The sequence below is a fragment of the Scyliorhinus torazame genome, chromosome 6 (assembly GCF_047496885.1).
Source record: "Scyliorhinus torazame isolate Kashiwa2021f chromosome 6, sScyTor2.1, whole genome shotgun sequence".
NCBI lineage: Eukaryota > Metazoa > Chordata > Chondrichthyes > Carcharhiniformes > Scyliorhinidae > Scyliorhinus > Scyliorhinus torazame.
In genome coordinates, this window is record NC_092712.1 from 250,356,775 (window position 1) to 250,383,220 (window position 26,446).

Here is a 26,446-nt window from a genome sequence, read left to right on the forward strand (position 1 = left end):
CTGGAAATCCAGATATACCACATCCATTGGCTCCCCGTTATCTACCGCACTGTTAATGTCCTCAAAAAATTCCACTAAATTAGTTAGGCACGACCTGCCCTTTATGAACCCATGCTGCGTCTGTCCAATGGGACAATTTCCATCCAGATGCCTCGCTATTTCTTCCTTGATGATAGATTCCAGCATCTTCCCTACTACCGAAGTTAAGCTCACTGGCCTATAATTACCCACTTTCTGCCTACCTCCTTTTTTAAACAGTGGTGTCACATTTGCTAATTTCCAATCCGCCGGGACCACCCCAGAGTCTAGTGAATTTTGGTAAATTATCACTAGTGCATTTGCAATTTCCCTAGCCATCTCTTTTAGCACTCTGGGATGCATTCCATCAGGGCCAGGAGACTTGTCTACCTTTAGCCCCATTAGCTTGCCCATCACTACCTCCTTGGTGATATCAATCCTCTCAAGGTCCTCACCTGTCATAGCCTCATTTCCATCAGTCACTGGCATGTTATTTGTGTCTTCCACTGTGAAGACCGACCCAAAAAACCTGTTCAGTTCCTCAGCCATTTCCTCAACTCCCATTATTAAATCTCCCTTCTCATCCTCTAAAGGATCAATATTTACCTTAGCCACTCTTTTTTGTTTTATGTATTTGTAGAAACTTTTACTATCTGTTTTTATATTCTGAGCAAGTTTACTCTCATAATCTATCTTACTCTTCTTTATAGCTTTTTTAGTAGCTTTCTGTTGCCCCCTAAAGATTTCCCAGTCCTCTAGTCTCCCACTGATCTTTGCTACTTTTTATGTTTTTTCCTTCAATTTGATACTCTCCCTTATTTCCTTAGATATCCACGGTCGATTTTCCCTCTTTTTACCGTCCTTCCTTTTTGTTGGTATAAACCTTTGCTGGGCACTGTGAAAAATCACTTGGAAGGTTCTCCACTGTTCCTCAACTGTTTCACCATAAAGTCTTTGCTCCCAGTCTACCTTAGCTAGTTCTTCTCTCATCCCATTGTAATCTCCTTTGTTTAAGCACAAAACACTAGTGCTTGATTTTACCTTCTCACCCTCCATCTGTATTTTAAATTCCACCATATTGTGATCGCTCCTTCCGAGAGGATCCCTAACTATGAGATCCTGAATCAATCCTGTCTCATTACACAGGACCAGATCTAGGACCGCTTGTTCCCTCGTAGGTTCCATTACATACTGTTCGAGGAAACTATCGCGGATACATTCTATAAACTCCTCCTCAAGGCTGCCTTGACCGACCTGGTTAAACCAATCAACATGTAGATTAAAATCCCCCATGATAACTGCTGTACCATTTCTACATGCATCTGTTATTTCTTTGTTTATTGCCTGCCCCACCATAATGTTACTATTTGGTGGCCTATAGATTACTCCTATCAGTGACTTTTTCGCCTTACTATTCCTGATTTCCACCCAAATGGATTCAACCTTATCCTCCATAGCACCAATGTCATCCCTTACTGTTGCCCGGATGTCATCCTTAAATAACAGAGCTACACCACCTCCCTTCCCATCCACTCTGTCCTTCCGAAAAGTTTGATACCCTCGGATATTTAACTCCCAGACGTGACCATCCTTTAACCATGTTTCAGTAATGGCCACTAAATCATAGTCATTCACGATGATTTGCGCCATCAACTCATTTACCTTATTCCGAATACTACGAGCATTCAGGTAAAGTACACTTATGTTGGCTTTTTTTACCTATGTTCTTAATCTTAACACCTCGATCAGTAACCTCTCCTAAGTTATATTTCCTCTTAACCTTTCTCCTAATTTTCCTTGCCGTCGAACCCATATCTTCCTGTAACAACCTGCCGCGTCGCTTACCATTCATGTTTTCACTTCCAGTTTTATTTCTTTTAATATTCCTGGTCCTATTCACTGAGCTCCCCTCAGTCACTGTACCTTGTACTGTCGCCCTTTTTGATTTTTGACTATGGCTTCTCTGCCTTACACTTTCCCCCTTACTGCCTTTTATTTCTGTCCCTGTTTTACTACCTTCCAACTTCCTGCATCGGTTCCCATCCCCCTGCCACATTAGTTTAAACTCTCCCCAACAGCTCTAGCAAACACCCCCCTAGGACATCGGTTCCAGTCCTGCCCAGGTGCAGACCGTCCGGTTTGTACTGGTCCCACCTCCCCCAGAATCGGTTCCAATGTCCCAGGAATTTGAATCCCTCCCTCTCGCACCATCTCTCGAGCCACGTATTCATCCTCTCTATCCTGACATTCCTACTCTGACTAACTCGTGGCACTGGTAGCAATCCTGAGATTACTACCTTTGAGGTCCTACTTTTTAGTTTAACTCCTAGCTCCCTAAATTCAGCTTGTAGGACTTTGACCCGTTTTTTACCTATATCGTTGGTGCCTATGTGCACCACGACAGCTGGCTGTTCACCCTCCCCCACCCCCCAGAATGTCCTGCAGCCGCTCCGAGACATCCTTGACCCTTGCACCAGGGAGGCAACATACCATCCTGGAGTCTCAATTGCGTCCGCAGAACCGCCTGTCTATTCCCCTTACAATTGAGTCCCCTATCACTATAGCCCTGCCATTCTTCTTCCTGCCCAGCTGCGCAGCAGAGCCAGCCACGGTGCCATGAACCTGGCTGCTGCTGCCTTCCCCTGGTGAGCCATCTCCCTCAACAGTATCCAAAGCGGTATATCTGTTTTGCAGGGAGATGACCGCAGAGGACACCTGCACCGCCTTCCTACTCTTGCTCTGTCTTTTGGTCACCCATTTACTATCTCCCTCAGTACCTTTCACCTGTGGTGTGACCAACTCGCTAAACGTGCTATCCACGACGTCCTCAGCATCGCGGATGCTCCAAAGTGAGTCCATTTTGCTTGAAAAATTGAGGCAACTTATTATCTGAATGGGGAGAGACTCGGGGTGCTCCGATGCAGAGGATACTGGGTGTGCTCATGCATGAGTCACAGAAAACGAGCATGCAGGTGCAGCAGATGTCATGTGAGAGTACCTTTAAGAAATGGGTGTTTGTAAATGCAGTGATGTCAGAGAGTGGGTGGAGCTGGGCTGTCTGTCAGCTTTTTGCTTTCGTTTTTGAGCAGGCTGCAGAGTGTGTTTTAGTTTCATTTTCAGTGTTGGAGCTGAAGCATGACCAAGCAGGTGTACTGCTGTTCTCTCTGCCATCAAAAGACTATCTCTTGATCATTTGGTGAATTCAGAATTATAAATGTTCTCAGTAGTGAATGTAAACCTAACGTGCTTCTGTTGGAAGGTGTTTCTTCTGTCTTCTGGATGTTGTTTGGGAAGTTATTAAGGATTACTTAGTGTTGTATTCTTTGGGGGTTGTATTTGAATTGATGATTGCTAAGATGTTCACTGTATGTTTTAAAAAGGTTAACTTGAGTTCATAGAATAAACATTGTTTTGTTTCAAAAAATACTTTTCTATTTCTGCTGTACCACACCTGTAGAGTGGGCCGTGTGCTCCCCATACCACAATCTATTAAAGGTTGTGGGTCTGGTGAACTCCATGATACACTTCGGGGTTCTCTAAACCCTGTCCCATAATAAATTGGAGGCTCGTCTGGGATAAAAGTCTCTCTATTGGATTGGCTGAGTAAACTTAAAGACAGTGAGGGGTGAGCATATTGTGGTTGCTTATCAGGTGTGGTATTCTAGTTTAAGTGGGCAGTGTGTTGTGGACAATGGCTCTTTCAGAGGCTCTGAAGTTTTTGGGGGTGGAGACAGTCACACGAAGTACCTTACGGACAGATTGTTAAATTTGGCTAAAACATTGCAGTTAACATTTCCTGACAAAATGCGAAAAGATTAGGTAATTATGGTGGTGGCTAAGCATTTAAAGTTGCCTGACTCCAGTTTGACTCATTGGAAATGGCAAAAATTCAGTTGCAAATAAAACAGATGGAACATGAGAAAGAATTAAAGCAGCTTGAATACGAAAGAGAGAGAGCGGAAAAAGAAAGAAAGAAATAGAGAGGAAAAAGAAAGAGAGGAAGAGGAAAAAGGAGAGAGAAGAAAGGAGAAAAGAAAGAACAGCCCTAGCAGAACAAAAAGAAAGAAAGGGAGATACAGATTGGGGAAAAAGATAAAGAGAGAGAGTTTGAACTTCAGAAAATGGCCATGAAACATGACAGCCAGTTAAAATTGGCAGACGTAAAGGGAATCGTACAGTTGGATGATAGTGATGAGGTTAGTGAGAAAGAGCGTCATAGTCGAAGGCTTGGTGGGGATCTATTTAAATATGTCCAAAGATTGCCAAGGTTTGACAAGAAGGAGGTGGAAGCCTTTTTTATTTCATTTGAGAAGGTGGCTAAACAAATGAAATGGCCACAGAGCATGTGTGTATTACTGATTCAATTAAAGCTGGTAGGTATGGCTAGTGAAATGTTTGCATCACTACCGGAGGAGGTATCTGAGACGCATGAGGTGAAAAAACCCATGCATATGAACTAGTGCCTGAAGCCTACAGACAAACGTTTAGAAATTTAAGGAAAGAATTTGGTCAAACATACATGAAGTTTGAAAGGGTCAAACAGAGTAATTTTGATAGGTGGATAAGGGCGTTGAAAATAGACCAAACGTATGAAGCTCTCAGAGAAATTATACTTTTGGAGGAGTTTAAAAATTCAATTCCTGATGTAGTGAGAACTCATGTGGAAGAACAGGGGGTTAAAACTGCGAGATTAGCAGCAGAAATGGCAGATGATTATGAATTAGTTCATAAATCAAAGCTTGGTTTCCGACATCAATTTCAGCCTGTGAGGGATAGAAACTGGGGACATGAGAAATACTCAAGTGGTAAAGGTGATCTGATGGGAGGTAATAAGGACAGTGTACCTCAGATTAAAAAAGAAATCCAGGAGGGTGGAAAAGAAATGAAAAGTTTAAAATGTTTTCACTGTAATAAACTAGGCCATGTAAAGTCACAGTCTTGGTGGTTGAAGAAAAGCATTGGGAAGGCTGATGTGGTAAAACAGGATAAGACAGTGGTGTTTGTTAAAGTGGTAAAGGAAAGCCCAAGTGAAGCGAAGGAGGTGCAAAAGATTGTACAGCCTGATCAAGAGGTGATTGATAAGAAGGTGCCAGATCGCTTTAAAGAATTTACTTGTGTGGGTAAAGTTTACTCATGTGTATCAGGAGGGGCAGGTAAAGAAGTCACAATTTTAAGAGATATGGGAGCTAGTCAATCTTTAATGGTAAGAGATGAGGAATTATGTAGTTTGGGAAGAATGTTGCCAGAAAAGGGGGTAATATGTGGAATTCAGGGTGAGAGGAGTAGTGTTCCATTATATAAAGGTAAGGTTGGAAAGTCCAGTGAAGAGTGGTGAAGTGGTAGTAGGAGTAATAGTGAAACTATCTTGTCCAGGAATACAGTTTATCTTGGGTAATGATATAGCTGGATCGCAGGTGGGAGTGATGCCTACTGTGGTTGATAAGCCAGTGGAAAATCAGACAACTGAAGGCTGAAGGACGAATATCCTGGGATTTTTCCGGATTGTGTAGTGACAAGGTCGCAAAGTCACAGGTTAAGACAAGAGGAGAAATCAGAGTGAAGATGAAGTTGAAACGCAATTATCAGAAACGATTTTTGATCAGATAGCTGAAAAAGAACAGGTGGAGGATGAGGCGGATATTTTTAGTTCAGGAAAATTGGCGGAGTTACAACAGAAAGATGTAGAAGTAAAACGGATGTATCGGAAAGCATACACGGAAGAGGAATCTGAGAGTATACCAGGGTGTTATTACCGTAAAAGTGGTGTCTTGATGAGAAAATGGAGACCTTTACATATGCAGGCGGATGAAAAGTGGGCAGAGGTTCATCAAGTAGTATTGCCGGTAGGTTATAGAAAGGTGGTGTTGTGAGTTGCACATGAGGTACGAGTGGGAGGTCATTTGGGAATAAGGAAAACTCAAGCTAAAATCCAGAAACATTTTTATTGGCCTGGACTACATAAAGATGTTGTTAAATTTTGTCAATCATGTCACACATGTCAAGTGACAGGGAAACCTCAAGCAGTGATAAAAACAGCGCCCTTAATACCCATTCCAGCATTTGAGGAACCTTTTACAAGGGTCCTAATTGATTGCGTAAGACCGCTTCCTAAAACAAAAAGTGGGAATCAATATCTTTTGACTATAATGTCTACTAGGTTTCCAAAGGCCATTCCAGTACGTAATATTACAGCTAAAAAGATTGTGGAGGAGTTACTTAAATGCTTTACTAGATCTGGACTACCCACAGAAATACAATCGGATCAAGGATCAAATTTTACCTCAAGGTTATTCAAAGAAGTTATGGATAGCTAAGGAATAAAACAACTTAAATCAACTGCATACCATCTAGAATCGTAGGGATCGTTAGAAAGGTGGAATCAGACATTAAAGACAATGTTAAGGGCTTATTGTCAAGATTATCCAGAGGATTGGGATAAAGGAATTCCATTCGTACTGTTTGCAATTTGGGATGCACCGAATGAGTCAACCAAATTTAGTCCATTTGAACTCATTTTTGGTTATGAGGTAAGAGGACCACTTCAATTGATTAAGGAAAAATTGGAGTGTGTCATGTGAGCGTACCTTTAAGAAATGGATGTTTAAGCAATGTACCTTTAAGAAAACAGTGATGTCAGAGAGTGGGCGGAGCTGAGCTCAGTTCAGCCATTTTGAAGTTCCAGTTTGAAAAAGAGCTTGGGTGTGTCTGTGTTTTATGTGAGCTGGATCTGCTGTGATCTCTGCCATGAAAGACTATCTCTGGATCATTTGGGTGATTTAAACTCATAATAGTAAAGCCTTTAACCTGATGCGTTCCTGTTTAAAGGTGTTAAGTCTCATGGATGTTGAAAGGGATAACTGAAGGATTATTTAGTGTTGTAATATTTTCGGGGTTATCTTTGAAGTAAGGGGTGTTAAGGGATCCAATGTTTATTTAAAAGGTTCAGTTGAGTTCATAGAATAAAAATTGTTTTGTGTTAAAAACCACGTGTCCATAATTGTAATATCACAACTGGAAAACAAGCCGCGTGCTTCAAAAGCAACAATCCATTAAAGGGGGAGGTTGGTTGAACTCCATGATACATTTTGGGGTTCTGAAAACGCCTCGCCCATAACAAGTGTGAGAAATCGGAAATTACATTATTGGATTACGTGTCAAATTTCAGGGAACGATTAAATAGAGGTGAATTGGCCAGGCACCATTTAAAAGTTGCACAAAACGTGATGAAACAGACAGCACAAAAGAAATCCAAAGTTCGTAGTTTTGCCATTGGAGATAAAGTTTTAGTGTTGTTACCAGTGATAGGTGAGCCTTTAAAAGCAAAGTTTTGTGAACCTTATCAGATTGAAAGGAAATTAAGTGAGGTGAATTATGTGGTTATAAACACCAGACAGAAGGAAAACACACAGAGTGTGTCATGTGAATATGCTTAAAAGGTACTTTGAAAGGGAAGGAGAGAAAAAGGAGGAGGTTTTAATGATTCTAACTCAGTGACGAACCAAATTCAGATGTCTGGTCAATTTGACATTACTCAAATTAAATTGGAAAACAAGGATGTTCTTACAATTTGGAATAAATTATTGAGTTACCTTCCAAAGGATAAACAAACTGACCTGAAAGAGTTATTGATATCACATGGGCAAGTTTGTAGAGATAAATTGGGAAGAACTAAAATGGCTATACATGATGTAGATGTGGGAAATGCTGTTCCAATCAAACAACATCCATACAGACTTAACCCTTTAAAATTGGCACAGGTTAACAAAGAGATTGAGTGTATGCTTAAAAATGGCATAATTGAAGTGGGTTGCAGCCAATGGAGCTCACCCATTGTGATGGTACCATAACCAGACGGTAACCAACGGTTGTGTGTTGACTATAGAAAGGTTAATGCAGTTACAAGAACGAACTCTTATCCTATCCCACGTTTGGAGGATTGCATTGGGAAAGTGGGACAATCAGCTTTTATTTCCAAACTGGATTTACTTAAAGGTTACTGGCAGGTACCTTTATCCGAAAGGGCGCAGGAGATTTCCGCTTTTGTGACTCCAGATGGTATATACCAATTCAAAGTTATGCCATTTGGCATGAAAAACGCCCCAGCCACATTTCAGCGGTTAACTAACAAAGTTGTTTCAGGATTACCCAATTGTGCGGTGTACATCGACGATCTGGTAATTTTCAGCCAGACATGGACAGAACATTTAAAACATCTGATGGAGTTATTCGATCAACTTCAGGAGGCGGGTTTGGTGATAAACCTAGCCAAAACTGAATTTGGAAAGGCCCAAGTCACTTTCCTTGGCCATACAATCGGACAGGGTTGAAAGGCCATACGGGATGTGAAACCAACCGTTGAGGAGTTTCCGATACCCTCAAGACGAAGGGAAATAATGTGATTTATTGGCATGAGTGGATTTGATCGATCATTTGTGCAAATGTTTTGTAGCGTGATTGCTCCACTGTAGGACTTGCTGAAGAAACGTCGAAAATTTCAGTGGACAGCAGACTTTCACCAGGCAGTTGACTGCCTGAAAACTGTGATAACCAATGCTCCTGTGTTGGAGAATTGCAAGGCACTCTGTGATCAGATTGAACTAAAGTATCTGACTTTAAAGAGAAATGCCCAGGTGTAGAGAAATGGACGGATCGTGCAGAGACCTTCTTGTTCAAAGAGACTGTCAAATCAGGAAGGATTTCAGTTGGAGGAAGAACAACAAAAATGGACTATATAATTGTCCCTGCTTGCGTGTGTTGTTTTTCTTTTAAACAAAAAAGTATATTTACTGTGTGCATTTCTTAAAGGATAGTGAAAAGGTGAAAAATGAAACCATCTTGAAGTTGGTGGTTTATTTTCTTTTCTTGAGAGGAGGTGTCATAAGAACTAGGAACAGGAGTAGGCCATCTGGCCCCTCGAGCCTGCTTCGCCATTTAATGAGATCATGGCTGATCTTTGTGGACTCAGCTCCATTCTCCGGCCCGTACACCATATCCCCGAATCCCTTTATTCTTTAGAAAGGCATCTATCTTTTTCTTAAAAATGTTTAAAGAAGGAGCCTCAACTGCTTGTTGTGAGGGTTGTGAGGTGAGAGGGGAGAGATTCAGAAGGGCCCAGAGGGGCAAGTTCTTCACTCAGAGGGTAGTGAGTGTCTGGAATGTGCTGCCAGAGGTAGTAGTAGAGGCGGGTACAATTGTGTCTTTTAAAAAGCATTTAGATAGTTACATAGGTAAGATGGGTATAGAGGGTTATGGGCCAAGTGCGGGCAACTGGGACTAGCTTAATGGTAAAAACTGGGCGGCATGGACTGGTTGGGCCGAAGGGCTTGTTTCCATGCTGTAAACTTCTCTGATTCTATGCTTCACTGGGCAAGGAATTCCAGAGATTCACAACCCTTTGGGTGAAGAAGTTCCTCCTACACTCCGTCCTAAATCTACCTCCCCTTATTTTGAGGCTATGCCCCCTAGTTCTGCTTTCCCCGACCAGTGGAAACAACCTGCCTGCATCTATCCTATCTATTCCCTTCATAATTTTATATGTCTCAATAAGATCCTCCCGCATCCTTCTAAACTTCAATGAGTACAGTCCCAGTCTACTCAACCTCTCATCATAATCTAATCCCCTCAACTCTGGGATCAACCTAGTGAATCTCCTCTGCACTCCCTCCAGTGCCAATATGTCCTTTCTCAGGAAAGGAGACCAAAACTGAACACAATACTCCAGATGCGGCCTCACCAACACCCTATACAATTGCAGCATAACCTCACTAGTCTTGAACTCCATCCCTCTAGCAATGAAAGACAAAACTCGATTAGTCTTCTTAATCACCTGTTGCACCTGCACACCAACTTTTTGCGACTCGTGCACCAGCACACCCAGGTCCCTCTGCACAGCAGCATGTTTTAACATCTTACCGTTTAAATAATAATCCATTCTGCTGTTATTCCTCCCAAAATGGATAGCCTCACACTTGGCAACATTGAATTCCATCTGCCAGACCCTAGCCCATTCACCTAACCTATCCAAATCCTTCTGCAGACTTCCGGTATCGTCTGCACTTTTTGCTTTACCACTCATCTTAGTGTCGTCTGCAAACTTTGACACATTGCACTTGGTCCCCAACTCCAAATCGTCTATGTAAATTGTGAACAACTGCGGGCCCAACACTGATCCTTGAGTGACCCCACTAGTTACAGGTTGCCAACCAGAGAAACACCCATTTATCCCCACTCTCTGCTTTCTGTTAGTTAACCAATCCTCTACCCATGCTACCACTTTACCCTCAATGCCATGCATCTTTAGTTTATGCAGCAACCTTTTGTGTGGCACCTTGTCAAAAGCTTTCTGGAAATCCAGATATACCACATCCATTGGCTCCCCGTTATCTACTGCACTGGTAACGTCCTCAAAGAATTCTACCAAATTAGTCAGACACGACCTACCCTTTTGTGAATCCATGCTGCGTCTGCCCAATGGGGCAATTTCCCTCCAGGTACCCCGCTATTTCCTCCTTAATGATAGATTCCAGCACTTTCCCTACAACCAAAGTTAAGTTTACCGGCCTATAATTACCCGCTTTCTACCGACCTCCTTTTTTAAACAGTGGTGTCACGTTTGCTACTTTCCAATCCTCTGGGACCACCCCAGAGTCTAGTGAATTTTGATAAATTATCACTAGTGCGTCTAAAATTTCCCTAGCCATCTCTTTTAACACTCTGGGATGCATCCCATCAGGGCCAGGAGACTTGTCTACCTTTAGCCCCATTAGCTTGCCCAATACTGCCTCCTTAGTGATTACAATCATCTCAAGGTCCTCACCTATCATATCCTTATTTCCATCAGTCACTGGCATGTTATTTGTGTCCTCCACTGTGAAGACTGACCCAAAAAACCTGTTCAGCTCCTCAGCCATTTCCCCGTCTCCTATTATTAAATCTCCCTTCTCATCTTCCAAAGGACCAATATTTACCTTAGCCACTCTTTTTTGTCTTATATATTTGGAGAAGCTTTTACTATCTGCTTTTATGTTCTGAGCCAGTTTATTTTCATAGTCTACCTTACTCTTCTTTATGGCTTTTTTAGTAGCTTTCTGTTGTCCCCTAAAGACTTCCCAGTCCCCTAGTCTCCACTAATTTTTGCCACTTTGTATGTTTTTTCCTTCAATTTGATACTCTCCCTCACCTCCTTAGATATCCACGGTCGATTTCTCCCCTTTCTACCGTCTTTCTTTTTTGTCGGTATGAACCTTTTCTCAACACTGTGAAAGATCGCTCGGAAGGTTCTCCACTGTTCCTCAACTGCTTCACCATGAAGTCTTTGCTCCCAGTCTACCTTAGCTAGTTCTTCTCTCATCCCATTGTAATCGCCTTTGTTTAAGCACAAAACACGAGTGTTTGATTTTACCTTGTCATCCTCCAACTCTATTTTAAATTCCACCATATTGTGGTCGCTCCTTCCAAGAGGATCCCGAACTATGAGATCATTAATCAATCCTGCCTCATTACACAGGACCAGATCTAGGACCGCTTGTTCCCTTGTAGGTTCCATTACATACTGTTCCAGGAAATTATCCCGGGCACATTCTATAAACTCCTCCTCAAGGCTGCATTTACCAACCTGGCTAAACCAATCGATATGCAGATTAAAATCTCCCATGATAACCGCTGTACCATTTCTACATGCATCCGTTATTTCTTTGCTTATTGCCTGCCCTACCATCCTGTTACTATTTTGTGGCGTATAGACTACTCCCATCAGTGACCTTTTCGCCTTACTATTCCTGATTTCCACCCAAATTGATTCAACCTTGTCCTCCATAGCACCAATATCATCCCTTCCTATTGCCCGGATGCCATCCTTAAACAACAAAGCTATACCACCGCCCTTACCGTCCATTCTATCCTTTCGTATAGTCTGATACCCTTGGATATTTAACTCCCAGTCGTGACCATCTTTTAACCAATCTTTTAGTCATGTTAGAGTACCTTGAAGAAATGGGTGTTTATAAATGGGTGTGTATATAAATATCTGTAGTGAGAGTACCTTTAAGAAATAGGTGTTTATTACTGCAGTGATGTTAGGGTGGGTGGAGCTGGGCTGTCTGTCAGCTTTTTACTTTTGTTTTAGGCTGTTTGCTGCAGTGTGTGTTTAGTTTCATTTTCAGTGTTGGAGCTGAAGCCAGACCAAGCAGGTGTACTGCTGTTCTCTCTGCCATGAAAAGACTATCTCTTGATCATTTGGTGAATTCAGAATTATAAATGTTCTCAGTAGTGTATGTAAACCTAATGTGCTTCTGTTGAAAAGTGTTTCTTCTGTCTTCTGGATGATGTTTGGGAAGTTATTAAGGATTACTTAGTGTTGTATTCTTTGGGGGTTGTATTTAAATTAATGGTCGCTAAGATGTTCACTGTATGTTTTAAATGCTTCACTTGAGTTCATAGAATAAACATCGTTTTGTTTTTAAAAATACTTTTCCATTTCTGCTGTACCACACCTGTAGAGTGGGCCGTGTGCTCCCCATACCACAATCTATTAAAAGTTGTGGGTCAGGTGAACACCATGATACACTTTGGGGTTCTCTAAACCCTGGTCCATAACACAGATAATAAGCAAATGGAATGTTGCATTTACAGAAAAAGGAATTGAATATAAAAAGGTAAGGAAGTGTTTGTACAAGGCATTGGTAAGACCCCACCTGGAGTATTGTGCACAGTTCTGGTCCCCTTATTTGAGGAAAGATGTAGTAGCATTGGAGGCAGTTCAGAGGAGGTTCACTAGATTGATTCCAGAGACGAAGGGGTTTATCATATGAGGAAAGATTGAACAGTTTAGGTCTATAATCTCGAGAGTTTAGAAGAATGAGGGGAGATCTAATTGAGGTATACAAGATGCTAAAAGGTCTAGATAAAGTAGACGTGGAGCTGATGCTTCCTCTTGTGGGACATTCTAAAATGAGAGGTCATAATATTAGAATGAGAGGTAGCAAATTTAAAACAGATTTGAGGAAAAACTACTTCTCCAAAGGGTCGTGAATCTGGAATTCGCTACCCAGAATGCGGTGGATGCAGGGACAGTGAGTAAATTTGAGGAGTTACACAGATTTTAATTGGTAATAGTTTGAAAGGTTAGGGAGACCATACAGGACGGTGGAGTTGAGGCCAGGATGGGATCAGCCATGATCACATTGAAGGCGATTAGGCTCGCGAGGTCACGTTGTCTAGGGAGGAGATGCTCTGGCTGATTTTGCAATCCAGCTCTTGGTCTGTAGCATTGTAGGTGGCAGATGAGGAACATATGAGCCATGATAGAATGGCAGAGCAGACTCGATGGGCCGAATGGCCTAATTCTGCTCCTATATCTTATGAAGTTATATTATGTTTGGATTATAGCTTAACAAGCACTTTGCTTCACAGCTCCAGGGTCCCATGTTCGATTCCGGCTTGGGTCACTGTCTGTGTGGAGTCTGCACATCCTCCCCGTGTGTGCGTGGGTTTCCTCCGGGTGCTCCGGTTTCCTCCCACAGTCCAAAGATATGCAGATTAGGTGGATTGGCCATGATAAATTGCCCTTAGTGTCCAAAATTGCCCTTGGTGTTGGGTGGGGTTGCTGGGTTGTGGGGCTGGGGTGGGGGTGTTGACCTTGGGTGGGGTGCTCTTTCCAAGAGCCGGTGCAGACTCGATGGGCCGAATGGCCTCCTTCTGCACTGTAAATTCTATGATATTTCCGTCAGAAATATTAACCATATCAATCCACAATGATTGACACGACAATGTCCATCTTGCAACAGATTCTTCCACTTCTACAATATGTTCTATGTTCCCTGTTTGTATAAATGCAGCACTGTTGCACCAGTCTTTCAGGTCCTGGAATATAGATTGTGAAGAGCAAAGACCCTGGATCCATCAGAGTCATTTGTCAGAGCAATTATAGTAGAGCAGGAAAATGAGAACAAGTGGCCGTGTTTACACTTTATACACAGACACAAAATGTTTGAGGTATTGTCTAGTGTTTGGCATCTAGTTGATTCCTAAAATTAGACTACATTCATTTCTGTATTCCCTTGAGGCTTTACCTCATAATTCATTTAGGAGCACAGATTCAGTTCACTTGAATACTATGAAAATTATGTGCCAAGGGAAGGGATTTAATGTCCTGACATTCTTTAGATATTAATCTAAATGCTCAAGTAACAATGGTCAAGTAATAATTAAAACAGAAACTGCCCTTGTCTATCTGCCCAAACACATGCACTGTGATATTACAGGATGTACAAGGTTTTATAATTCAAAGCAAAATTAATAAAAGCATAGATATGTTTAATACATCTCTTTACTTCCAATTATTAATCCAAAACAAAAGACTGAAATCCCTCCTTCCAAGCACACTGCTGAACGGTAATGATTTTGTGTCAGGCAATTATTCACCATGTTAGTTTTGATTTCCCTGAAGGAGGGAATATTAAGATCCTGACTTCATGTGGAAAAACTAGATTGTAAGCTATACGAAAAGCAGTGGCAGAGTGTACAGCTTCAGAATAGCTGGTGGCCAATGCCATTGTAATATCAGTACAAATCTTCAGATCTGTACTGACATCAAGGGGTAAACTTTAAGTGGAAAGCTATGGGCAATGTGGCAGGAATTTTCTGATATATTAATATCAGAGGGGGTTTTATAGACCAGGCGCTGAGAATCACAGATTGTTCATGGTGGTCAGGGAATCTGAAACATGGGGGCAGTCTCAGGATAAGGGACCAATTATTTAGAACTGAAAGGAGGAGAAATTATTTCACTCGAAAGAGTTTTGAATCTTTGGAATTCTTTACCTCAGAGGGTTGTGGGTGCTTCATCATTGGAATACATTTAAGACTGGGTTAGGCAGATTTTTGGTATCGCAAGAAAGAGATAGGAGGAGCGGGCAGGAAAATGGGGTTGAAATCCAGGAACATCTATGATTGCATTGAATGACAGAGCAAACTTGATGGGACATATGATCTAATACTACTCCTGTTCCTTGTGTGGAAATTTAAGGTCCTCCTTCTGGTGGGATCTTCCAGTCCCGAAGTAAATGGATTTTGAACAGCTCACTGCATTATCCAGCCCTGCTTGCACCACGATGGGGCTAAAAATCCAGCCATCGTGTTCTTCAGGCAGAAACTCAATCTTTAGCCCCCAAAAATGTACAGCCTCAGTTGTCTTAGTGCTTTTAAATTAAGAAGCTGTCCTCTTAAAGCTTAGGAGTGAAGTTGATTGGATAAAGATAAATCAGCGCTTCCATTATCTCAGATTCTATTTCAACTTTACAGAAAGTATCATACATAAAATTGATATCTGGTTTTCAATACAATTCTACAAAAAATTAGAAATGTGCTTACAAAATAATTGTTCCAGCTATAAAATCTATGTTTATGCCCCTTATTTTGTCACCCAAACCTTTGGTCAAAATACAAGATAAAACATTATATGATAAAACACATGTACCTTTGAGTGATCTATGGTTTTCTTTCCAAGATTTTCTTGCATATTTTGATTACCAGATGCCACCTGAAAACCGGAAGACTTTTGGCCAGCCTGAGTTAATATACCTCTAGCTTCAGGAGACAAGCCTTTCTCTTCTTCAATCGCATGGCGATGGACTGGTGAGAATTTAGATTTGACTTCATCATCACCGGCATTCTGTGTAAACCAAACAGCAGGCAGTACCTCAAGACTGTTGGTCGGTAAAATAGAATCCTTTGCTGTCCTCATCACATTGGCAGCCAGAGAGGCAGAGGCAGCAGTCAGTATACCAAGCTGGTCGTTTCTCTGTAGGTTATGTTGAGGGCTTGCTGTTACTGAAGGAGTAGCTGATAATCCTGTTTCTCCTTGACTGTCTTCATCATCATCCTCAATTTCATAGTCTTCCTCATCCTGACCATCGGAGTCTTCAGCATCAGAGTACAGGCACTCACGTCCACCTTTCGATTTGTCACCTGTTAAACAAATAAAACTGTCAACTAGTGAGATAAATAACAAATAATCCTGAAATTAGTTTTGGTGCATTAAGTGAAAAACCATTTATTGTAAATTAATTGTGAACTGTTTCAGAGATGAAACAACAAATCCCTCAGATGACCAGGAATGCCAAATTCACTGAATTCGCCACTTCATGATTTCTTCCATCAAACACTTCAAAAAGATAAGGAACAATATGGTTTTGCATGGTGATTTTGTTACCTATAACGTGACACTGCACACTTCTGTAGAAACATACACTCATTGGAGCAAGTTTTATAAAAACCTTTTTACAATCTATCTTCTGTAAGAATATAATTTTACAATCCATCTTCTGTAAGAATATAATTTCTAATCATGTTGATTGATACAATAAATATATTCCAATAAACTATATTTTTAAAAAAACATATGCTATTCAAAAAATGAATTAGATATTGGAACATGAGCATTGCTAGCATTGAGTTGCCATCCCCAATTGGTCCTGAGGCAGTGTCATAGAGTTTTACTGCGTAGAAAGAGGCACTTTTGCCCACCCCGTCCGTGCCAACCATCAAGCACCTAACTATTTTAAGCCCATTTTCTAGCACTTGGTCCATAGTCTTGTATGCAATGGCATTTCAAGTGCTCATCTAAATACTTCTCAAAAGTTGAGGGATCCCGCTTCTACCACCCTTTAGGCAGAGAGTTCCCGATTTCAACTGCCATCTGGGTGAAAATGTTTTTCCTCACATCTCCTGCCCATTACCTTAAATCTATGCCCAGTGGTCATTGACCACTCCAATAAGGGGAAAAGTACTTTCCTAACCACCCTATCTATGTCCCTCATAATTTTATACACCTCAATCAGGTCCCCCCACAGCATTTTCTATTCCCGGGAAAACAACACAGGCCTATCCAGTGTTGAGCCAGCTTCACAAATCACTGAAGTTCACGTTAAGTGCTCTTATATAGGGAGTTCCAGTTCTGATCTAATATCGCTAAGAAATGACAATATAATTATGAGTCAGGACGTATAACCTGGAGGTGAATTCCCTTGCACCTGTTGGCCTTGTCCTTCTCAGTCAGTGTGTTTCAAACCTTTTTGCCCGGGAACCATTTTTGCCAACCGTCCATCCTTCGGGACCTATACTGGCTGACCTTTGCGACCCATCATTTTCACTTGCCTTTAATGTGACAGATGTGCCTGCTTGGTACTCATGTAGTCACTTGCTTTGTTATTCAATGCTGCATTTCTGATAATGACTTCTGCCGATGATTTAAGATCATACTGCATCCGTGAAAACAAAATAAAGAGGGTTGTCCTCGAACCCGCCACGATTTAGTCTTCAAATATATGGCGGTGGAAGCAGAAACAATAGTGACGTTTAAGGGGCATCTTGACAAATACATGAATAGGATGGGAATAGAGGGATACAGACCCCGGAAATTTAGAAGATTTTAGTTTAGACGGGCAGCATGGTCGGCGCAGGCTTGGAGAGCCAAAGGGCCTGTTCCTGTGCTGTACTTTTCTTTGTTCTTTGCTTTGACGTTTTGAGGGTTTTAAACTTTCATTTGCCAGTACTTCCCTGCATACAACACACATGACCATTGAATCCTGATTTGCAGTGGAACAATTAATAACCCATATCTCAAGTAATTATCTTCATGCTGCTTTGTTCCCATTTTCAGCATCCTCTTCATGGGTTGTTCACTAGAGGCTCAGGAGTTCTCACCAGCACTGCTGGCAGCTGCAAAATGGAGGAATTTCTCTCGCGCCCAGAATACGTGACATCAGCGCACGGGGTGCGTGACCTGCTTCTCTACCGCTGCTCTTGGTGGGAAGACTCAGTCGTTCTCTGAAAGAAAATCGACCCTGGACAGCACACTGACGTCAGGAGGCTGTCCACCCTGCTGGGCTCCGGCCTGCGTACTGCTTGATCCGGCACGCATACGCGGGATGGCAGTCAATCTCAAAAGTCCGTCACTGCCGGCATTTTAAAGGCCGGTCGTGGCAGGAGGGTGTTCCTCCCGCGATCAGGAATGCTGCGAGCGAGCTCCACTACCCTCCCGAAACCCACCCACGGGTCACGACTCTGAGTTTGAAAACCCCTGTCTAGGTGGTCAAGATCATGGGTTTGGGAGATAGCTTCAAAGAAACCGTGGTAATTTGTTACAGTGCACCTTGTAGACGGTACACAAAGCAGTCACACTCCCTGACTATTTTATGTAATATTATTTGATCCCACTTTTATAACAATATTTAACCGTATAGTAAAACATTTAGGATAGAAACCCATGTACTGATGATACCAATGTAGCTGTAGGATTGGTCACTAGGTGGTGCTGTGGAATGAACATTTGAAGTGAGTCTGTGCTAAAATTAGTTTGCTCTGGTTTTTGCAGGGGTCACTGTTCGCAACCTCCCGTCATCGATTCGAAATGAGTGGAGAAGCATGCAAAATTTGTACCCACCTCATTTCAATGATTGCAGCATGGTAGAGTGGCTCAAATGTTGAACTCGTACATGTAATGCTGCGAGCAACCTCTGCTCATGACACAAATGATGTGCTCCAGGTAGTCTTCCCCTTTTAATGGCACAGTCCCTGTAAAAGGGAAGATGCAACAATGCGCTGCAGGATTGGAGCATTGAGGGGCAAGGAGATGTCAAAACATAACTGCTTGGTAAGGACTATCTGCTTCAGTGACACTGCCCTGGATGTGCTGGTCAGATAGGTGGAGCCCAGGAAGAGGCCATGTTTCTGCCGGAGGGTAAGAAACCTTCATGATTGAGCCTCAAAGGGTGGTAGAAGGTGGCAAGGGTGATTTCATCTGACCAGGACATGTCAGCAAATGCCAAAAGAAGTTTATTGACCTCACATGGGTGATCAAAGTGAGTGAATGCACGTATACATAACATCTCACACCCACCTGTGTCACTAACCTGGGCCACTATTCAATGCAACAAATCTCTTACCCAGCAGTACACCGACACTCAGGACTCATCCCTAACATCCTTGTATTACACTTCACCCAAGCACACTTTTGGATCACAATACACAGCTTTGCAAACCTACAGCTATTCAACTATGGCAGGTGCCACGTGGCACACAGACATTTTGCCCTTCTAATGAAGGAGGTGCTGCATCCAACAGGTGAAAAACCCGTAGGACCAGCTGAGAGAAGCCTGTCTGCAATCCCTCAGCATCTTTGAGGAGATGATTAATAGAATCGTTAGGATGAACCTCACAGAGCCAGTGGCACCTGCTACTCCCAAGAGCAGCATGACAGGCGAGAGCAGCAGCCCAGGCAGTGACAAAAGTTCAGATTATTTTTTGTATTATTGACATATTGCTGGATGGATAAAGCTGTTGAGTAATGGAATTTGCCATTGACCGTCAATGATGATGGACAAGAATCTTGATGATGGGGATTATGAGATGGACCCACTGTCAGAGAATGGTGGGTCAATGCTGAGGTAGGGAAATTAATTTCAACTGAAGTGAAACTTCACAATACAGCCCCTCTGTCCAGTTGCATGTGGTCTCCTCCTTGCTGCCATCTCTTCCTCCCAGAGTGGCCTCTAGATCCCAGGATGCAATGGTTGGGCGCGCATAATTGCAAAGTTTTGGAGGACACAGCATACCATCACATAGAAACTCTCCCGGGCATTGATTCCCCACAGTGATCTAAGCAGTGAAACCTTTGCTTAGGAAGACCAATGTTTGCTCCAGGGTGTTGTGAGTGGCTCCATGGCTTTCATTGACACCACCTGACCGCGTATGGTGGGATGGTGGAAAGGGGTCATCACCCATGTGTGGGAGGGGGTATTCCTTGTAATGAAGCCGCGATCCTGTAGTTAATCTTGGAGGCCTCAAGATGGTTGGCAATGTGGACTATCACAGGATAAAAGTGTTGCGATGCTATCAGGATAGTGGCCATTTAATTTCTTGCAGTGGTTGCACATCAACTGCATGTTTAAACTCTTGCAGTTGGGCTATCACTCCTGTTGACGTGGAGGGGTCCACAGATGCATGTGTGCACAGTTGACAGTGCCTAGCACCATTGGGAAGCTGACTGTCCGAGTGAATCCACGTGCTCTTTCAACTTGGTGTTCTCTCCTCAGGAAGAAGAGGATGATGTCCCCTCCTCCTGTCAACACCATGATGCTTCTATGCATGGGGAACTGAAAAACGTTGTGGATGTTGCCACTCCCGCCAGGCAATATTCTGTGGCACAGAGTGCAAGAAGAAGGGTGATCTTCACAGCCATTCAGATAGCTACCTTTGCTCTGGTTTGACACCCCAGGCAGGTGTGAAGGAGGTGACACAACTCCATGACTAGCTCCTTTGTGAACTGTAGCTTCCTCAGGCAAGGTGGCACAGTGGTTAGCACTGCTGCTTCACAGTGCCAGGGACCCGGGATCAACTCCGTCCTTGGGTCACTGATTGTGTGGAATTTGCACATTCTCCCTGTCTTTTAAAAAATATATATATTTTATTCAGGTTTTCCAACACAATTTTTCCCCCTTACAAATCAACAAAAACGGTAACATGGTAACTGATAGATAACATTGTTTAAATAAAATAGTGAACTAACAAAATAACACGAAAATAGTGCTCTCCCCCCCCAGCCCCTTCACCCCATCTAGAACAAAAACAATTTACCCCCCCCCCCTCCCCCCCAGGCTGCTGCTGGCTATCTATTTTCCCCCTAACGTTCCGCTAGATAGTCGAGGTACGGTTGCCACCGCCTGGTGAACCCCTGAGCCGATCCTTTCAGCGCAAACTTCATCCACTCCAGTTTTATGAACCCTGCCATATCGTTTATCCAGGCCTCCACGCCAGGGGGGTTTCGCTTTCTTCCACGAGTAAAATCCTTCGCCGGCTACTAGGGACGCAAAGGCCACAATATCGACCTTTCGCCTCCTGCACGCCCGGCTCATCCGCTACCCCAAATATAGCTAACCCCCAGCTTGGCTTGACCCGGACCTTCACTCCCGCCACTCCCCTCCAATACCCCTCCAGTGCCGGACACGACCAAAACATGTGTGGGTGGTTCGCCGGGCTTCCCCCGCACCTGTCCTCCACTCCGAAGAACCTGCTCCCGTTATGTGTGCTCTATGTAACACCTTAAATTGGATCAGGCTAAGCCTGGCACACGAGGAAGAGGAATTTACCCTACTTAGGGCATCAGCCCACAAACCCTCCTCAATCTCCTCCCCGAGCTCTTCTTCCCATTTTCCTTTCAGCTCTTCTACCAGCTACTCCCCCTCTTCTCTCATCTCCCGGTATATTTTGGACACTTTGCCCTCCCCGGCCCACACCCTCGAAAGCACTCTATCCTGGATCCCCTGTGTTGGGAGCAGCGGAAATTCCCTCACTTGCTGTCTCGTAAACGCCCTCACCTGCATATACCTAAAGATGTTCCCCGGAGGCAGCTCGTACTTTTCCTCTAGCGCTCCCAAGCTCGCAAACGTCCCATCTATAAATAAGTCTTCCACTCTCCTAATTCCTGCCCGGTGCCAGCTCTGGAACCCTCCACCAACCTCCCTGGGGCAAACCTATGGTTGTTCCTGATCGGGGACCACACCGAGGCTCCCAACACACCCCTCTGTCGCCTCCATTGCCCCCAGATACTTAGTGTTGCCGCCACCACTGGGTTTGTGGTAAACCTTTTCGGGGAGAGCGGTAGTGGCGCCGTCACCAGCGCTTTTAAGCTCATTCCTTTACAGGACGCCATCTCCAGCCTTTTCCACGCTGCCCCCTCTCCCTCTATCATCCACTTACGGACCATCGCCACATTGGCGGCCCAGTAATAGTCGCCCAAATTCAGCAACGCCTGTCCCCCTCCGTCCCTGCTACGTTGCAGGAACCCCGTCATTACCCTCGGGGCCTTCCCTGCCCACACGAAGCTCATGATGCTTCTATCTATTTTCTTGAAAAAGGCCTTAGTGATCAATATCGGGAGACATTGAAACACAAATAAGAACCTCGGGAGGACCATCATCTTAATCGCCTGCACTCTGCCCGCCAGTGATAGCGGCTGCATATCCCACCTTTTGAAATCCTCTTCCATTTGCTCCATCAGCCGAGTCAGATTGAGTCTGTGTAGGGTTCCCCAGCTCCTGGCTATCTGAATCCCCAGGTATCGGAAGTTTCTTTCCACTCTCCTTAGCGGTAGGCCATCTATCCCTCTACTCTGGTCCCCAGGGTGTATTACGAAAAGCTCACTCTTTCCCATGTTAAGCCTATATCCCGAGAAATCTCCAAACTCCCTCAATATCTGCATAACCTCTGTCATCCCCCCCACTGGATCCGCCACATACAGCAGTAAGTCATCTGCGTAGAGTGACACTCGGTGTTCCTCTCCCCCTCTAATCACCCCTCTCCATTTCCTGGAGTCTCTCAGCGCTATGGCCAGTGGTTCAATTGCCAGCGCGAACAGTAATGGGGACAGAGGGCACCCCTATGTAGTCGAAAATACTCCGATCTTTGTCGATTTGTGACTACACTTGCCATTGGGGCCCCGTAGAGGAGTTTAACCCAGCTGACAAACCCCTCCCCGAACCCAAACCTCCTCAGCACCTCCCATAAATACTCCCACTCTACCCTATCGAATGACTTCTCTGCATCCATTGCCGCCACCATCTCTGCCTCCCCTTCTGCTGGGGGCATCATTATCACCCCCAATAGCCGTCGCACGTTGACATTCAATTGTCTCCTCTTTACGAACCCTGTCTGATCTTCGTGCACCACCTCCGGGACACAATCCTCTATCCTCATTGTCAGCACTTTTGCCAACAACTTGGCGTCCACATTCAGGAGCGAGATAGGCCTATAAGACCCGCATTGCAGCGGGTCTTTATCTCGCTTCAGGATTAGTGATATCGTCGCCTCCGACATTGTCGGGGGTAGGGTCCCCCCTTCTCTGGCCTCATTAAAGGTTCTTACCAGCAGTCTGCCACTCACCATCACATATCTGCCCCCACTGTCCGCTACAATGTTCCTAGCCTCGAACGACACCCGTTTCCCCACCAATATGGCCACCCCTCTATTCTTTGCCTCCAGCCCTGAAGGGAACACCTGTCCCACCCATCCTTTCCTTAACCTAACCTGGTCCGCCACCTTCAGATGCGTCTCTTGAAGCATGGCCACGTCTGCCTTCAGTCCTTTTAAGTGCGCGAACACTCGGGCCCTCTTAATCGGCCCATTTAGGCCTCTCACGTTCCACGTGATCACCCGGACTGGGGGGCTGCCCACCCCCCCTCCCCTGTCGACTAGCCATCACCCTCTCTGGGCCAGTCCCACGTCCCGGTTCCGCGCACCCACCCGTCCCCCAGGCGGCGCATTACCGCCTCGACCACCTTTTCTCTTACCAGCTCCCTTTCGATCTCAGCAGCAGCAACCCAGTTGTGTCCCCCCCTCCCCCCCCGCTAGATCCCCATCTAGCATGGTTACTCCCCCCTTATTGCTTCCGAAAGTCAGCTGACTTCCACTGACCCCGGCTTCTCCCGCTCTCTCCATGACCCCCCCCCCCGTGTGAGGAACACCCATCCTCCTTGTGCCTATCTTCCCGTCATCATCTCTCTGGCGCGGGAAAAAGAAAAAGAAACCCCGCGCTTTCTAGAACCATCCCGCCCCCCATGGCACAGCTCCCCCTACCGCCCCGTTCCCATTCCCCATCCCCCGCCTGTGTCTCTATTCCCCCCCCCCACCGGCGCCCACATTTCTCAGTGTGTCCCCCTCCCCAATTTATACCTCTATACATCAGCATTGTCGTTTCCCCTCCAACATCAGTCCCTCAGTTCTGGTCCAGTTTCTCTTTTTGAATGAAGGCCCATGCTTCTTCCGATGTTTCAAAATAGTAATGTCTATCCTGGTGCGTGACACATAATCGCGCCGGCTGCAACATCCCGAACTTCACTTTCTTCTTATGCAGCACCTCCTTGGCTCGATTGAAACTCGCCCTCCTTCTCGCCACCTCCGCACTCCAATCCTGATACACTCGTATCACCGCATTCTCCCATCTGCTACTTCGTACCTTCTTGTCCCACCTCAGAACAACCTCTCTGTCATTGAAGCGGAGAAATCACACGATCATCGCCCTAGGTGGTTCTCCAATCTTTGGTCTCCTCGCAGGGACCCGGTGGGCCCCTTCCACTTCCAAGGGGCCCGAGGGGGCCTCAGCTCCCATTAGCAAGCATAGCATCGTGCTCGCATAAGCCCCGCCGTCAGCTCCTTCCACTCCCTCGGGGAGACCCAGGATCCGGAGGTTCTTTCTCCTTGATCTATTTTCCAGGACTTCAATTCTTTCGATGCACTTCTTATGGAGCACCTCGTGCGTCTGCATTTTGACCGCTAGGCCCAGGATCTCGTCCTCGTTGTCAGTTACCTTCTGCTCCACCACACGGAGCTCTATCTCCTGGGCCTTTTGTGTCTCTTTAAGCCCCTCGATTGTCTGTAGCATCGGGGCCAGCACCTCCTTTTTTAGCAGCTCCACACACCGTCTTAAAAATTCGTCTTGGTCCGGTCCCCATGTCGCCTGGGCTCCCTCCGACGCCAACTTGCTCCTTTCTTTCCTCTGCCGCTGCCCTCGAGGATACTCCGAGATCTGGCCGCCGCCGCCGATCTTTTTCTTTCCCACTGGGGGGGGGGGGGACACACACACACACTCCCTGTTGCTTTACCCCACACCGGGTTACGTCGAAAACAAAATTCCTCTTGGGGCTATTAAAAGAGCCCGAAGGTCCGTCTAAGCTGGAGCCGCCGAAACGTGCGGCTTAGCTGGTCATCGCCGCAACCGGAAGTCCACATTCTCAGTCTACGTGGGTTTCCTTCGAGTGTTCCGGTTTCCTCCCCCATCCAAAGATGTGCAGGTTAGGTGGATTGACCATGCTAAATTGCCAGAGTGTCCAGTAAGATGTGTAGGTGAGATTAAGGGGTTAATGGGATAGGGCGGGGGAGTGAGTTTGGATGAAGTACTCTTTCAAAGAGAGTTGGTGGGCCGAATGGCTTCCTTCTCCACTGTAGGGAATCTATGATTCTACCGCTCCTGGCTCATTGTTATGTGGGAGCGATGCTTCTTGTCATTTTGTGTATAGGGCCTTGTATAAAGAGTCCTCCTTTGCCTCACTCTTTGAAGAGCTTCCCTCCGTCTCCTCTGCATTTCCTGATCATGTTCCAGAGCAAGTGGCAGTGCAACGACTGACCCTATATCTATGAAAGGCAATGTTTTTGCCTCCCTTCCTGTGGGCAGCAAAAACCTCAAAATTACTCCAGCAATTCAGCATTGTTCTGCCATAAACTTTGCCTCAGCATAATGAGTCAAAAGCATCTCAGCTGCAATGTGTTGTGTAGCCGCTGAAATAGCTCCAGAACAAACCCCATCTTGTTTCACAACGCTTGCTGTTTAAGGGTTAAATAATGAAGCAGCTGCCTGCACACGTATTGACCAAATTTGGTATTAGTTGAATCAACCCATTTGGGTCAATGAGATCATGATATCGCTCTTTCAGTGTCTTCGGGTGCATATAGGGGAGGCACTTTCTGGACTACACTTCACTAAATGCTGTAGAGGCAGCAGTCGGCAACACCTCACATGCATGAAAGCTCAGGTAGGTCTTCGAGCAGTGTTACACAACTGGATTTCACGCCTTTCCTCCCTACATAGTCATCAACAGTCAACAACTTGACTGGAAAACACAATGGCAATTTATGTGTAGAAGTACTGTGGAAAACATGACATGGTAGATCATAATAACAAGAGGATATTGGCTCAGTGTGTGCCCAACACAGAAGAGAGCTGAGTTTATACAAGATAAAATTATTCAAAATAAGAGATTGCACTAACTGGGCTGACAGTTTTGCAAGTCCATTCCTCACATCTATTGGGTTATCGATATTTAAATAATTGCAATTGTTTAAGATAATGTTGTAGTTAACTGCAACACCCCTGCAGCAAAAACGAGAACCTAGTCAGTCACTCTTATATCTGCAAAAATTTTAAATAGATCACAAATTAATTCCAGCAGATTAGGCATCTTTCAGATAGGTCTAAAAATACTGACACAGTAATATTAACTACTAAATGTTATTACATCCACCAAATAACTTTTTTTTTAATAACCTCTTTGTTAAATGTTATTCCAGGAAGTAGAAGTATAAATTGCTGCAGACACGGAGACTGCTTAAATTACAATGAGTTATTATTTTAAATCCGTCAGACAATTAATCTAGACAGACAAGGACTTCACAAGTGGTATTTTCCTTTCCTATGTGTCATCTCCACACAAATAATTGTGTTTTAAAAAATCTGCAGTATAAATTACAGCAATTGGCCTATTATATCTGTGTCTATACAAGCTTTTTAACTGGAGTGATCTTCCTTTTCAAATACTTTCAATTTCACATGTTCTTCTAGTTTCTGCCTCAGCAGCCATGTTTGGTGGGGTGGGGGATA

At 44.4% G+C, this 26,446-nt stretch overlaps 1 protein-coding gene across 1 annotated transcript in view; it reads right to left on the minus strand.

The window, feature by feature from the left end:
- hivep1 (HIVEP zinc finger 1) overlaps positions 1-26,446 on the minus strand; it is a 287,398-nt gene that overhangs the window by 8,061 nt on the left and 252,891 nt on the right. Inside the window, exon 7 of the mRNA XM_072509568.1 lies at positions 15,494-15,984. Coding sequence (XP_072365669.1) covers positions 15,494-15,984 — 491 coding nt within the window. The remainder of the gene's footprint in view (positions 1-15,493; positions 15,985-26,446) is intronic.